Here is a 14,179-nt window from a genome sequence, read left to right as displayed (position 1 = left end):
AAGGTATTAAGGGATATGGGCCAAAGGCGGGTATGTGGGGTTAGACCGCAGATTCACTCCTAATTTCACTCCTGAAAGGTCTGGCTCTAATTTTTAGACGATGCCCCCTAGTCCTAGAATCCCCAACCAGCGGAAATAGTTTCTCTCTCTCTACCCTATCTGTTCCCCTTAATATCCTGAAAACTTCGATCAAATCAACCGCTTAACCTTCTAAATTCTAGGGAATAGAACACCCTAGTTTGCGTAATTGGTGCAATCATTGTTGTAAAACCTGTGGAAAGCAGTTGAACTCCATGGAAGCTCTTGTAACTCCTCTGAAAAGACAGAAAGAACCAGGAAGAGCAGGGGAGTTCCGGTCTTCATTTCCATTTCCACCTGACAGACGGGGGCCTTGGTTTAACGCGCTTTTTCTGCTCAAGCCTCTGGGGCGGGACTTGAACCTTCTGACTCCAAGGCAAGAGTGCTGCCTGCTGAGCCATGGCCGATGCTGCAAGTGGCCATTTTATCCGAGGCACAGTCTCAGGAAAGGGTGACAGGTGAACAGGTCCCTGCCCCTTTTTACGCTGCCCTAGGACTGCCTGAGGGAGGGGAGAGCAGAGCTGGGCTTGAGCCAACAGTAGTCGCGGGGCTCATTGCATGCCCGTTCAGCCAGACCCGAGTCCTTCCAGAGATAGAGTCATAGGGGGAGAAATTGACTATGGCCCCGTTTGGGGCGCCAGCCTCGCCAGGGCGCTAAAAGTAGCGCCCCGGAAACATTCGCGGCCGCACGCCGGAAATTCAGTGGTAGCGCCCCAAAGGGGAGCGTGGCGCGACTGGAGGTGCCCCGCATCCCTCTTGGGGCGCTGCGACTGAATATCGTGGCGCAACGTGCCGCAGCGCCACATGCGGCGGCACGTCGCGCTGCGATATTGCAGGCCTTCCTCCCCTTCTGAAAGGGGAGGGGCCTTGTGCAGCGCGATCTGGGGCCCAGCTGGGCCCCCGAGGATCGCGAGTGCAGGCAAAAGAGCCCGGCACCGAGGAGAAGTGCCGGGCTCTTGGAGCGCAGCCGGCACTCCGCGCGGGGGGGGGGGGCGGGTTAGGAGGCCGGGGACGGGAGCGCAGGCAGGTGCTGGCAGGCGGCCAACAACAAAAATGGCCGCCCCGCACCTCCTTTAATTTGCGCCTCCACCGCCGCAGGTAGGCCCCCCTGAACCGGTCGCACATAGCGCCCGGCGGTAAATCAGGGGGCGCTTCCAAATATCGCGGCCGGGGCGTGAGCGGGGCGCTGCGCACACTGATGACATCATCGGTAGCGGCACAGCACTAACAGCTAGCGCCACCACTAGCGTCCCGCGGAATTTAGCGGGAGGCGTGGGCAGTGGCTTGCGACCCACTTAGCGCCCTCTTAAGGCGCTAACGGGTGGCGCAGCCAACTGAATTTCTCCCCCATAGAGTCATACTCAAGTCTCTGAAGTGGATATACAGCACAGAAACAGGCCATTCGGCCTAACCAGTCCATACCAGCATTTATGCTCCACTCGAGCCTCCTACAGTCTTTCCTCATCTAACCCTATCAGCAGAACCCTCTATTCCCTTCTCCCTCATATGCTTGTCCAGCCTCCCCTTAAATGCATCTGTACTATTCGCTTCAACCACTCCCTGTGGTAGCGAGTTCCACATTCTCATCACTCTCTGGGTAAAGAAGTTTCTTCTGAATTCCCTATTGGATTTCTTGGTGACTATCTTATATTGATGGCCTCTAGTTTTGCTCTTCCCCACAAGTGGAAACACTCTCTCTGTATCCACTCTATCAAAACCTTTCATCATTTTAACGACCTCTATTAGGTCACCCCTCAGCCAAACAGACCCAGCCTGTTCATCCATACCCTCACATTTCTGGCATCAGCCTTGTAAATCTTTTTTTGCACCCTCTCCAGTGCCTCGCTATCCTTTTTATAATATGGCGACCGGAATTATACGCAGTATTCCAAGTGTGGTCTCAGGACCTCCAAAGGCGCTGCACCTCCAATGAGCTACTTCTGAAGTGTCACTTTTGTTATGTTGCCAAACATGGCAGCCCATTTATGGACCGCAAAGCATCGCAAAATAATAAGTGACCAGCTTTTTGCATCCAAGGTTCGATACAAGTGCAGCATAACTTCCCTGCTTTTCATAGAATCCTAGAGAGAGCCTGTCTCCAGAGGCCCAAGGGGCCATGGTCATGATTTGGGACAGGAAACCCCAGCACTCCTGATCTTGGACAAGAGCGGTACACTCGGGCGGGACAGGATAATCAAAGAAAATGTGCAGGGGCTAGGGGGAAAGGGCGGGCGGGGGTGAGTGGGACTAGCTGAAGTGCTCTTGTAGAGAGCCGGCACGGGCTCGACGGGCCGAATGGCCTCCTTCTGTGCTCTAACCGTTCTGTGATTCTATCGGGCCTTTGGCTCTACCATAATGCAGGGGCCATTGAAAACAAATTCAAAAAAAGGAGGCCCAATCTATTTACCTACCCGAAGCTCCGAGACTCCCCAACATGTGATATAAATAAAGCGCACCAGAGCTGATGATTTAATGGAAATAACCCAGCTTGCCTTACATAATTCATTTGCCTCTTAGAAATCATTTCCATGTGTAAGTATTGCTATTTTATCAATAAATCTCTGAGGTTCTTGTGCATCCTTGAATCATCATTTCATGGCACTGAGCCAAGAACTTATTCTTGGGAAAGTTGCCATTGATAGTGCAAAGAGCAGACGGCCGGGAATTTTCCTGAAACAATATTGTTGAGTGATTTGGCATTTGGAGCCCGAGTTATGGCCACGTCCCTATCTGCTGCTGCAGTTCTTCCTGTCCAACCTCCTCATAAATTAACTGCATGTGAGAAATCAGTGCCCAGAAAGTTCAGAAATATTTGTAGTGTGGATCAAAATGGACAGGATAGTGTGTGCGTGAGTCGGGATGTGTGTTTGTGCTTGTGTGTAAGTGGAGGATGGAAAATTCTAGAAAGTTTTCCCTTACGTAGGTGTGCCACCCCTTTCTAATAGAGCTTCTGTCATCTGACAGTAGAAATGATGGATAATCGTGAGTTCCCTTACACAGAGAGTTTTTAGCTTCTGATTGTTCTAGTCAGATTACCTAGTCTGGTGTCAGCGATGGCTCAGTGAGGAGTCCCCTCGTCTCTGATGTTAGAAGGTTGTGGGTTCAAGTGCAGGGACCTGAGCACAAAAACCCAGACTGACGCTCCCAGTGCAGTGCTGAAGGAGTGCCGCACTGTCGGAGGTGCCGTCTTTTGGATGAGACGTTAAACCGAGGCCCCGTCTGCTCTCTCAGGTGGGCGTAAAAGATCCCATGGCCACTATTTCGAAGAAGAGCAGGGGAGTTCTGGTCTTCATTTCCACTGACTTCCAGTAGGAGGCTGGGATGATGTCACATGTTTTACGCTATCATCACACACATACACGTGCACAAATTAAATGCTGAGGCCATTCCTCATTCCTTCACCACCCCCCTCCTTCCCCGCTCCCTCCCAAAAACACACACAGGACATTACCCATCCCTTTTCCCAACATCCGTTTTCACAGGCACAGTTAAAATGGCAAACACCTTTAAGGTGAGAGTGACTGCCCTTGACATCTAGGCAGCATTTGACCGAGTGTGGCATCAAAGAACCCCAGTAAAACTGGAGTCAATGGGAATCGGAGGGAAAATGCTCCACTGGCCGGAGTCATACCTAGCACAAAGGAAAATGGTTGTGGTGGTTGGAGGTCAATCATCACAGCCCCAGGACATCGCTGCAGGAGTCCCTCAGGGCAGTGCCCTCGGCCCAACCATCTTCAGCTGCTTCATCAATGACCTTCCCTCCAACATAAGGTCAGAAATGGGGATGTTCGTTGATGACTGCACAGTGTTCAGTGCCATTCACAACTCCTCAGATAATGAAGCAGTCCATGCCGGCATGCAACAAGACCTGGACACATTCAGGCTTGGGTTGATAAGTGGCAGGTAACATTCGTGCCACAGAAGTGCCAGGCAATGACTATCTCCAACAAGCGAGAGTCTAACCACCTCCCCTTGACATTCAATGGCACTACCATCGCCGAATCCCCCACCATCAACATCCTGGGGGTCACCATTGACCAGAAACTTAACTGGACCAGCCACATAAATACTGTGGCAACAAGAGCAGGTCAGAGGCTAGGTATTCTGAGGCGAGTGTCTCACCTCCTGACCCCCCAAAGCCTTTCCACCATCTACAAGGCACAAGTCAAGAGTGTGATGGAATACTCTCCACTTGCCTGGATGAGTACAGCTCCAACAACACTCAAGAAGCTCGACACCATCCAGGACAAAGCAGCCCGCTTGATTGGCACCCCATCCACCACCTTAAACATTCACTCCCTCCACCACCGGCGCACCGTGGCTGCAGTGTGTACCATCTACAAGATGCACTGCAGCAACTCGCCAAGGCTTCTTCGACAGCACCTCCCATACCCGCAACCTCTACCGCCTAGAAGGACAAGGGCAGCAGGCGCATGGGAACACCACCACCTGCAAGTTCCCCTCCAAGCCACACACCATCCTGACCTGGAAATATATTGCTGATCCTTCATCATCGCTGGGTCAGAATCCTGGAACTCCCTCCCTAACAGCACTGTGGGAGCACCTTCACCACACGGACTGCAGTGGTTCAAGAAGGTGACTCACCGCCACCTTCTCAAGGGCAATTAGGGATGGGCAATAAATGCTGGCCTTGCCAGCGACGCACACATCCCATAAATGAATAAAAACAAAGTACCTTTGGTCAATGTGTGTTGTATCTCCATTGATAGTCAGGTCCAACCCCCCCCACCGCCACCACCATTCTGTCAGACATGGTAACTCCTCCTGGATAATTCCGCAGAGTATATATCCGAATGCTGTTCAAGGAAACATTTCAAAAATATTAAGAGACTAAAATACGGAACTTATCGCCATTCATTCAAACAGTTTGAATTTTATGAGATCAAAAATCACATGGGAAAAGAATCTGTGTGACCTGCATGCTGTTTTTAGTATGAGTTGGTTAATAAAAGATGCTTTGCTATTTAATATACGCTATACACATCCTTAGTTTAAGACACCCCAGATGATCAAAGACAACCCCCATATTCCGTAGTGCGTCACATCAGCCAATCATCATCCATCCACAATTGGGTCAGTGCTGGACCAATGTGATAAACGAGGGGTGGGGGGTCGTTTTGATGTTGGGCGACAGCATGAGACAGGCGAAATCACGTCAGCCGCACGTCATAGATCTCTCCCCGTTTTCATTTCTATCGAAGTCACTGGGAATGCAAACCGGGAGAGATGTATATCGGGCGGGGCTGTTCCTACATTGCCTGTTTTTACACTCGCGCCCAAAGTCAAAATGACCCCATGGGTTTTCCTGCCTTGACCCCATGTTTTAAAATCTGGTGCTGTCCCTGAATGGTCTAAAGGATGCATGAAAATGGAGCACTGCAGAGGCACAGAGGGACAAGAATCAGTCATTCATGAAAGAAAGACTTATGAAATAATACTGAGCGGCCTACGGGTGGCGCTGTCCAGGGAGAGTATAAATACTCGGGCACGGGCCCAGCTTGCGCAGGACATTCTTAACAGGAACTAGTGAAGGACACAACTAGACCTCCATGTTGTAAAACAGTTGATTAAAGCTTTGTTTAACGCTTAGACCAAGTGCCTAGTAGTTTTCTTACGTCACAGAGGTGTGACGTACTGCTGGTCCAACGCCTTGTGACACGGAATAAGACAAGACACTGGTTTGCCTTAAGAATTCCCGATACAGCGCATTGCTAATTCACCCATCCTGAGTGGGTGGAAGGAACATCTCGCAACCAGTCATAGTGTGGTAAACACCTATTGTTGGGCTGCCCTGTTGTCAAGGACTGTTGTTTACATCACACAGCATAAAGAAGAAATAATAGGATAACGAAAAAAAATTCCGTGCTGAGCCTATCCACTTTTTTTCCATTTATTTAGAAACTTTTCAATTTTCCCCCTTTTCAATAGGCCTCCTAAGAAAACCACTGCAAGTGGGCCTCTACCTTTACTGGGGCCCGTTTCTTTAACTGATACCCTGCCCGCCCTTGTTCGCCGGCGTTGAGGCCCGAGTAAATGCCCAACCACTGCTGACTCAGTCGTGAGCAAGAAGGTGAAAGTGTTTGAGAAAACATAGGAGAAAGAAGCTCGTGGAATCGCGAGGGACGGGTACTGGGTTTCAGGAACTCTTGAGACCATTTTTTGCAAGATGTTGGGCAACAGTGACTGAGCCGGTTTTTAGTGAAGATGCTGCACTCAATCCAGCCCATTGTTCAACATTACTACCCTCCAACTTCCTTCTTCCTTCTTCCTGCTGGTGTGTTTGCTCAATCAATATTAATCAACTGTGGAGATAATAAACGTATTGTCCATAATCGAGTTGATAGATTACTTGTCTTATGGCGCAAGACGTCAGCACTTAACATATTTGGATGGAATTACTTGGCTGGCCATTGCCTGTTGTAATTCGGATAACAGTTGAAATATTGAATCAAGTACTTAGCAAGATCAATTGTATGAATGGGACATTCAAAAGTGCTTGAAGGAAGCTTCACTTTTTAAAAAGAAGAAACAACATTTTCTTCTTTGCCATGTTGCTCGTAAACATCTGCCCTCGAGTAGTTTTAAAAGAAGGAAACTAAAGCACTCCTCAGTGACATTCCCACTCTTGTTCAATAGCGAAATACTGCGGATGCTGGAAATCTGAAATAACAACAGAAAATGCTGGAAATACTCAGCAGGCCAGGCAGCATCCATGGAGAGAGAAACAGAGTTAACGTTTCAGGTCTGGGACCCTTCATCAAGGGTCTCAGACCTGAAACGTTAACTCTGTTTCTTTCTCCACGGATGCTGCCCTGGCCCGCTGAGTTTTTCCAGCGTTCTCTGTTCCCATTCTTGTTGCTGCCCTGTTTCTGTTTATGCCTGCCTCACAATTGACCGCCAGATCCACCCCCGACGGTGTGGCTGAGCAAAGGAACTCGTTACCTCGGGAATTCGAGATCGGACACCACGCTTGCCACTTGTCATCGATGTCATGACCCCATACTTCACACATGAGCAGTGGACAAGTTATCACAGCCACGACTGTGCAGGAGCCATGTGGCATTTTGCGCCGTCAAGGGCTTATCGGCACGGTAGGGGGTGAAATTGGCCTGTGCCAGTATCGTGGAAATGGGCGGCGGGCGAATCGGCAGCCTGTTTTACGCTGCGTCCGATTTTCTGCCCAATCAACTTCAACCGGGCGGAGCATAAAACAGGCAGCCGACTCGCTATCGCCCGTTTCCGCAATGCTGGCGCAGACCAATATCACCCCCCACCCCCCCCCCCCCGGCAACATAAAGTCGTATCTGCACAGGTGTTAGGTGGGTGATGTTCCGTTTGTGCAGCTGTGCAATAAAATGAGGATGTGATGAAGCGTGGCGGACTGGCAAGAGAGCGCCGCAAATTACAAATCAACGGCTCATTTTTGTAACGAGGCTCCACCGGAAAGCTTGAAGCAATTATTGTGCCGTGAATTTCCTTGGGGTTGCTCCCGCTCCGCAACTGCGGTGGAAACTCCGGTTACTTTTATTTCTGGTGCCGGCGTGGAAGGAGCCAGGAGGAAATTCCTCAGTTGTGTGATGGACACCATTGGCGTAACAGACACATAACTTCTAGATATCGATTTTATGTCATTTTTTACAGTTGTATATCATCAGATTTATAAATAGTTGGAGATAGATATGCATTTAGGGTTAGTAACAAAACAGCGGCAGGAGGAAATAGAAACCAATCTATCCCCATTAGCTTTCCCTTTCGTGGGTTCATTTAATATTTTTTATTTGTACAATCCCAGTTACTATTCATGGTTTCTCTCTACCTGCCTACAGTACTAGTCTACAGAGTTCCCAATCACTGCAGCTTTTAACCCTTTCGCTGGTCAGTCCTGATCAGCCAGATAGTGACCACTGCTTACAGTTTTCTTCTACCTGTGTCTGAATATTGCTTTTAATCAGCCTCCCTAAACTTGAGCACATCCAAAACGCCACTGCCCGTATCATAACTCGCACCACGTTCCGTCCACCCAGCACCCCTGAAACATAGAAGATAGGAGCAGGAGTAGGCCATTCGGCCCTTCGAGCCTGCTCCGCCTCCGAGATCTCTGACCTACATTGGCTCCCGGTCCGGCAACGCCTCGATTTTAAAACGCTCATTATTGCATTCAAATCCCTCCATGGCCTCTCCCCTCTTTATCTCTGTAATCACCTCCAGCCCTACAACCCTCCAAGATCTCTGCACGCTTCCAATTCTGGCCACTTGCGCATCCCTGATTTCCTTCGCTCCACCATTGGCGGCCGTGCCTTCAGCTGCCTAGACACTAAGCTCTGGAATTCCCTCCCTAAACCTCTCCGTCTCTCTCTCCTTTATGTCGCTCCTTAAAACCTACCTCTTTAACCAAGCTTTTGGTCACCTGTCCTTACGTGGCTCGGTGTCAAATTTTGTTTGATAATCGCTCCTGTGAAGCACCTTGGGATGGTTTACTACATTAAAGGTGCTATATAAACACAAGTTGTTGTTGGTATATTTTTTTAATGTTATTTCTTCTTATCGTGTCTACGGACAGTCTATACATAGCCCAGCCAGAACTGGACACATTTTTGCGCCTTGTTGTTGAATTCGGCAAGATCTGCAACAGTGCAGGGTTCCTCTAACGATGGGCATTGCAGGAGATGTTGCATAGTCTGTGCCTCAGTTCCACATTCACAAGTTGTCGGGCTGGTTGAATATCCCCATTTGCTTAGTGACACCTTTGAGCAACCTACACCGGTCCTAAGTCTGTTAAGGCACTTCCAGGTTGCCCAGTTGCAATTAGCTCCTGGGGGAAGGCTTTCATCAAGTAAAATTTCCATCGCTGGGGGTTGTTCAAGACTGGCGAGCCGGTCTTTCCACAAGGCGATGCGGGCTTCAGATGAGGTTGATTGTAATGGAACAACACTGTTCATGAAGCTCTTCCTTGACTTTAGGCGGCTGGGTGTAGGTGTGTGACAATGCAGAGGGTACCTCTCATCTGATGTTTGATGGAGTCGCTCTTTCTTGCTGGCTACCGGTCTTCTTATATCAGGGGGAGCGATACCCGCCAGGATATATAGGCTGTTGGTGTTTGTTGGTTTGAAGCAACCTGTGATAAATCGGCAGCTTGCTTAAATGTTACTGTATTGGGTGCATGAAATATGGTCGATTGCTGTCTTTCCCTTTATATTTCCGCACCAGGTACCCCATGGCAATTGCTATGTTAGCTTCCAAGAAGGTGGACGTGAAACCTCTGATCACACATCGCTTCCCACTGGACCAGGCCATCGAGGCATTTGAAACGACAAAGAAAAGGCTGGGAATTAAAGTGATGCTGAAGTGTGACTAAGTGTGACTGCTTGAGAAGGTTCTTAGGCATGTGAGCTTGGAGCAGTTGCTTCCCCATGGCAGGCCTCAAACACTGGAGCAACGAGTTAACAATTGAAAGTGGATTTCCCGGATGATCCCGCAGACGCATAATTACCTCTCCGGCTAACGTCATTAAAAGATTTTCTTTTGTCAAAGCTGCATTCTCTCGTGGGTTTTTTATTACCTCAACCTGGAATCCAGCCTTTAGATTCAAAGTTAGCTGGCGATCTCAGGTAGAACCTTACTCTTGGGCTTCATTAAGACTTGTAAACCTCCTGAGAGACTGCTCAGCTATCCAGCATTGTACTTGTAAAATAAATTAGTAAAGTTCCGTTCAAAAGAAAGAAAGAACTTACATAAGAACATAATCAGAACATAAGAAATAGGAGCAGGAGTCGGCCGTTTGGCCCCCCGAGCCTGCTCCGCCATTCAGTAAGATCATGGCTGATCTTCTAACTCTTCTCCACTTTCCCGCACTATCCCCATATCCCTTTGATTCCCTTAATATTCAAAAATCTATCAATCTCTGTCTTGAATATACTCAACGACTGAGCCTCCCCAGCCCTCTGGGGTAGAGAATTCCAAAGATTCACCACCCTCTGAGTGAAGAAATTTCTCCTCATCTCAATCCTAAATGGCCGACCCCTTATTCTGAGACTTATCCTGATTCTAGACCCCCCAGCCAGGGGAAACATCCTCCCAGCATCTACCCTGACAAGCCCTGTAAGAATTTTGTCTGTTTCAATGAGCTCACCTCTCATTCTTCTCAACTCTAGAGAATATAGGCCTAGTCTACTCAATCTGTCCTCATAGGACAATCCCCCCATTCCAGGAACCAGTCTGGTGAACTTTCGTTGCACTCCCTCTATGGCAAGTATATCCTTCCTTAGGTAAGGAGACAAAAATTGTACCCAATACTCCAGATGTGGTCTCACCAGGGCGGCAATATAATTGCAGTAAGACGTCTTGCATGTGCATAGGACCTTTCACGACCTCAGGACATCCCAAAGCACTTTACAGCCAATGAAGTACTTGTCATTTTCCTGTTTCATCCTGACCTTCTCCGGATTTCAGCCCACGTACTATCCAGGTTGTTTCATACAGAGCGTGTCTAAGCTCCATTCTGGTTGGCACAGTGAGTGGGACACACGTTTCCCCCCTTCAGGACCTGGGTTTAAGACCAGCCCAGACGGATGGAAATGAAAATATCCTTAGCTGCGTTTAAGGGGAAGCTAGATCAGTACATGAGGGAGAAAGGAATAGAAGGATATGTTGATAGGGTGAGATGAAGTAAAGTGGCAGGAGGCTTGTGTGGAGCAGTTGTTCTTCTTAGGCAGTCCCTCGAAACCGAGGATGACTTGCTTCCACATTAAAAATGAGTTCTCAGGTGACTGATGAGTCCAATGCGGGACCTACAGTCTCTGTCACAGGTGGGGCAGATGGTAGTTGAAGGGGCAGGTGGGTGGGGTGCTTGGGTTGACGTGCGCTCCTTGCACTGCCTGCACTTGGCTTCCGCTTGCTCCCAGCGGAGAGACTCGAGGTGTTGATGGACCCAAGGAGTAGTTGATGTGAATAGTATAAAGGGGAAGATAGCTAAATACATGAGAGTGAAAGGAATAGAAAGGTATGCTGGTGCAATGAAGTAGGGTGGGAGGAGGCTCGTAAACACTGTCACGGACCGGTTGAGCTGTACATTCCATTCATTCACAGGATATGGGTGCCGCTGGCAAGACCAGCATTTAATTGCCTGTCCCTAATTGCCCTTGCAAAGGTGGTGGTGAGCCGCCTTCTTGAACCGCAGAGGGCAGTTAAGATTCAACCACATTGCAGTGGGTCTGGAGTTACATATAGGCCAGACCAGGTAAGGACAGCAGATTTCCTTCCCTAAAGTACATTAGTGAACCAGATGTTTTTTTTTACAACAATCACAGTAGTTTCATGGTCACCACATTACTGACACTAGTGGGTTTTTTTAAATTCCAGATTTATTTAATTAACTGGATTTAAATTACCCAGCTGTTAATGGTAGGATTTGAACTTGTGTCTCTGTATTACTAGTCCAGGACTAACTGGATTACAAGTCTAAGTAACATAACCACTATGCTACCGTACCCCTAAATTTAATTCTGCAATGATATCCTGCTTAACCATAAAATCTTCACAAAATTTACAAATTGTTGTGTATGTACCTTTAAGAGAATAACTGGTCTCAGACTGCAGTACCGGCAGTGACCACCCCTGTATAAAAGGCGCTAGTGAGCCTCTGTGTTTTTAGTTTCACTATGGACTTCCACCAGTAAAGACTTATTTTGTTCACTCCTGCTGTCCGTGTCTCAATTATTTACGAACGTAACACTGGCGACGAGTAAGAAACGAACTTACCTGCAACTCGGCAGCACCTCAGACGACGTTATTGAAGGTCGAAGCCAGAAGAAAGAATAAATAAATAAATAAAATCCAAAGAAACTCGAGAAACGGGCGTCGACCGTGGGCAACCGCCCTCCAAATCGTCAGATTGAAAACTTGCAGGAGAGACTGTCCAGAGCCAGGCTTGGTTCCTCGGTCTGTGGTTTCCCAGCTAATCGGGCTGGTGGCAGGTAGTGCACTGATCCTTCCTGGGCTGCGGCGGGCTAGAGCTCGATCGGGTGGCTTTTCAACGGGGCCGGGCAGCGAGTCGGGAAGCAAAGAGAGAGAGAGAGGGTGGAGCACACAGGGTGTGGCCGGTGCTTCGAAGCCGGGCAGCGTTCAGACCTAAGAAGGGGGAGGGAAGTGTCCCAGAGGGTCCGCTCCATGACGGGAAAATAATAAAAGAAAAAAAATCAACATTAAACGCGCAAGAAACCGTGGAAAGCAGTGCTAACAACAGCGGGGAAGAAGGCAAAGCGAGGGAGATGCCATTTTGTTAAATCGGGGAAGAAGGCAAAGCGCGGGAGGCGCCATTTTAGATTTGCAAGATGCCGAAGACTGGCTGTATCACTGCTTTTGATAATACAATAGAGGACTGGACCACGTATGTGGAAAGAGTTGAGGTATATTTCGAGGCAAACGAAATAGCGGAGGGAAAAAAGGCATCAATATTGCTAAACTTAATGGGCGCTAGAACGTACGGCCTATTGCGGGACCTGATTTCTCCAGCCAAACCGAAGGCGAAGAGTTTTAACGAAATTGTTGCTGTCCTACAGGAACACTTAAACCCTGCACCGCTGTTGATAGCAGAAAGATTTAAATTCCACAGGAGAACTCAGCACAAAGATGAGAGCAATGCTGAGTATCTTACGGAACTACACAAGCTATCAAAGCACTGCCAGTTCGGAGCAGGACTGGCAGATACCCTACGGGACAAATTTGTCTGTGGACTCCTGAGTGAAGGAACACAGAAGAAGTTACTCTCAGAGAAAGAGCTGACACTAGATAAGGCTTTCAGCGTGGCAGTATCGTATGAAGCAGCAGCCAGGGGAGCTGCAGAAATTCAACAAAAACCACAGGAATACGGCACCCACGAAATGACACGGGGATTTGCAAAATGTTATCGCTGCGGCAGAACTAACCATGACCAGAAGGACTGCTGGTCCAAAGACAAAATATGCAGGCAATGCGGGAAGATGGGACACATTGCACAAGTTTGCAGGTCTGGGAAGAAGACCAGCGACAACAAAAAGGCTACTAAGGAACCGTACAAGAAAGTACAAAAGATGACGGACAGTAGTTCCGAAGACCAGATGAGCGATAGTGAATCCGGGAACAGGAGACTAAGCTGTCTCAAACTTCACAATGTAATCGCAAAAGAGGATCACCGAACCATTTGGGTCACCCTCACGATAGCAGGGTCCCAAGTTAAAATGGAATTGGATACAGGATCAGCGCTAACCGTCATGAATCGACGAGACTACGAGCGGCTATTTTCACACATACCCTTGAAAGAGACATCCATCGTCTTGACGACGTATACAGGGCAAAAAGTATACCCCAGAGGAAAAATAAGGGTGCCTGTCGAATACAATGGCAAGAAAATACGGAAATTGTATCTCTACATACTGCCAAATGGTGGGCCACCGTTATTGGGACGGCAATGGATCAGGAAGATAAACTTAGATTGGCATTCCATTCATGCAATGACGGTGGACGGTAAAAAAGATGAAGACGTCACTCCTGGACGATTGTCAACAATCTTAGCTAACACCAAAGAGGTATTTCAACAAGAACTGGGCACGCTTAAAGGCGTAACCGCCTCGATAAAAATAGAAGAGAATGCAGTTCCCAAGTTTTTCAAAGCAAGACCGGTACCATATGCAATTCGCCCAGCCGTCGAGGCAGAGCTGGAGAATCTGGAGAAGGCAGGCGTGTTGTCTAAGGTCGACTGGAGCAAGTGGGCGACACCCATCATTCCTGTCATGAAGAAAACATTAAGCAATAAGTCCGGGGAGCCAAGGAAGATTCGCATCTGTGGGGATTTCAAGGTGACGGTGAACCCAGTCCTTCACACAGTACAATATCCTCTTCCAAGGATAGAAGACATCTTCGCCTCACTGTCTGGAGGGAAGTGTTTTACAAAAATTGACCTAGCACAAGCATATTTGCAGATGGAGGTTGAAGAGTCCTCTAGGAAGTATCTCACGATAAACACTCACAAAGGTCTTTACCAGTATCATCGATTGGTATTCGGAGTAGCATCAGCTCCGGCGATATGGCAAAGAGCGATGGAACA

At 48.4% G+C, this 14,179-nt stretch overlaps 1 protein-coding gene across 4 annotated transcripts in view; it reads left to right on the top strand.

Annotated features, from left to right (window-relative positions):
• LOC147097372 (sorbitol dehydrogenase-like) overlaps positions 1 to 9,633 on the top strand; it is a 53,256-nt gene extending 43,623 nt beyond the window's left edge. For 2 of the 4 annotated variants that reach the window (XM_085972297.1, XM_085972295.1), the window contains one exon: positions 9,307 to 9,633. In XM_085972297.1, coding sequence (XP_085828423.1) covers positions 9,307 to 9,454 — 148 coding nt within the window. In that variant the 3' untranslated portion in view covers positions 9,455 to 9,633. Of the gene's footprint in view, positions 1 to 6,027; positions 6,432 to 9,306 lie in introns of those variants that run through there. The other 2 variants (XR_015074370.1, XM_085972296.1) reach the window with 2 other exon arrangements.
• The last annotated feature ends 4,546 nt before the right edge of the window (positions 9,634 to 14,179 follow it).

Source organism: Somniosus microcephalus, chromosome 32, assembly GCF_052327205.1.
Source record: "Somniosus microcephalus isolate GS21.2 chromosome 32, FLI_Smic_1.0, whole genome shotgun sequence".
In the NCBI taxonomy this organism is placed as follows: Eukaryota; Metazoa; Chordata; class Chondrichthyes; order Squaliformes; family Somniosidae; genus Somniosus; species Somniosus microcephalus.
Note: the sequence above shows the minus strand (reverse complement) of the source record. Positions and strands in the feature narration are given on the sequence as shown.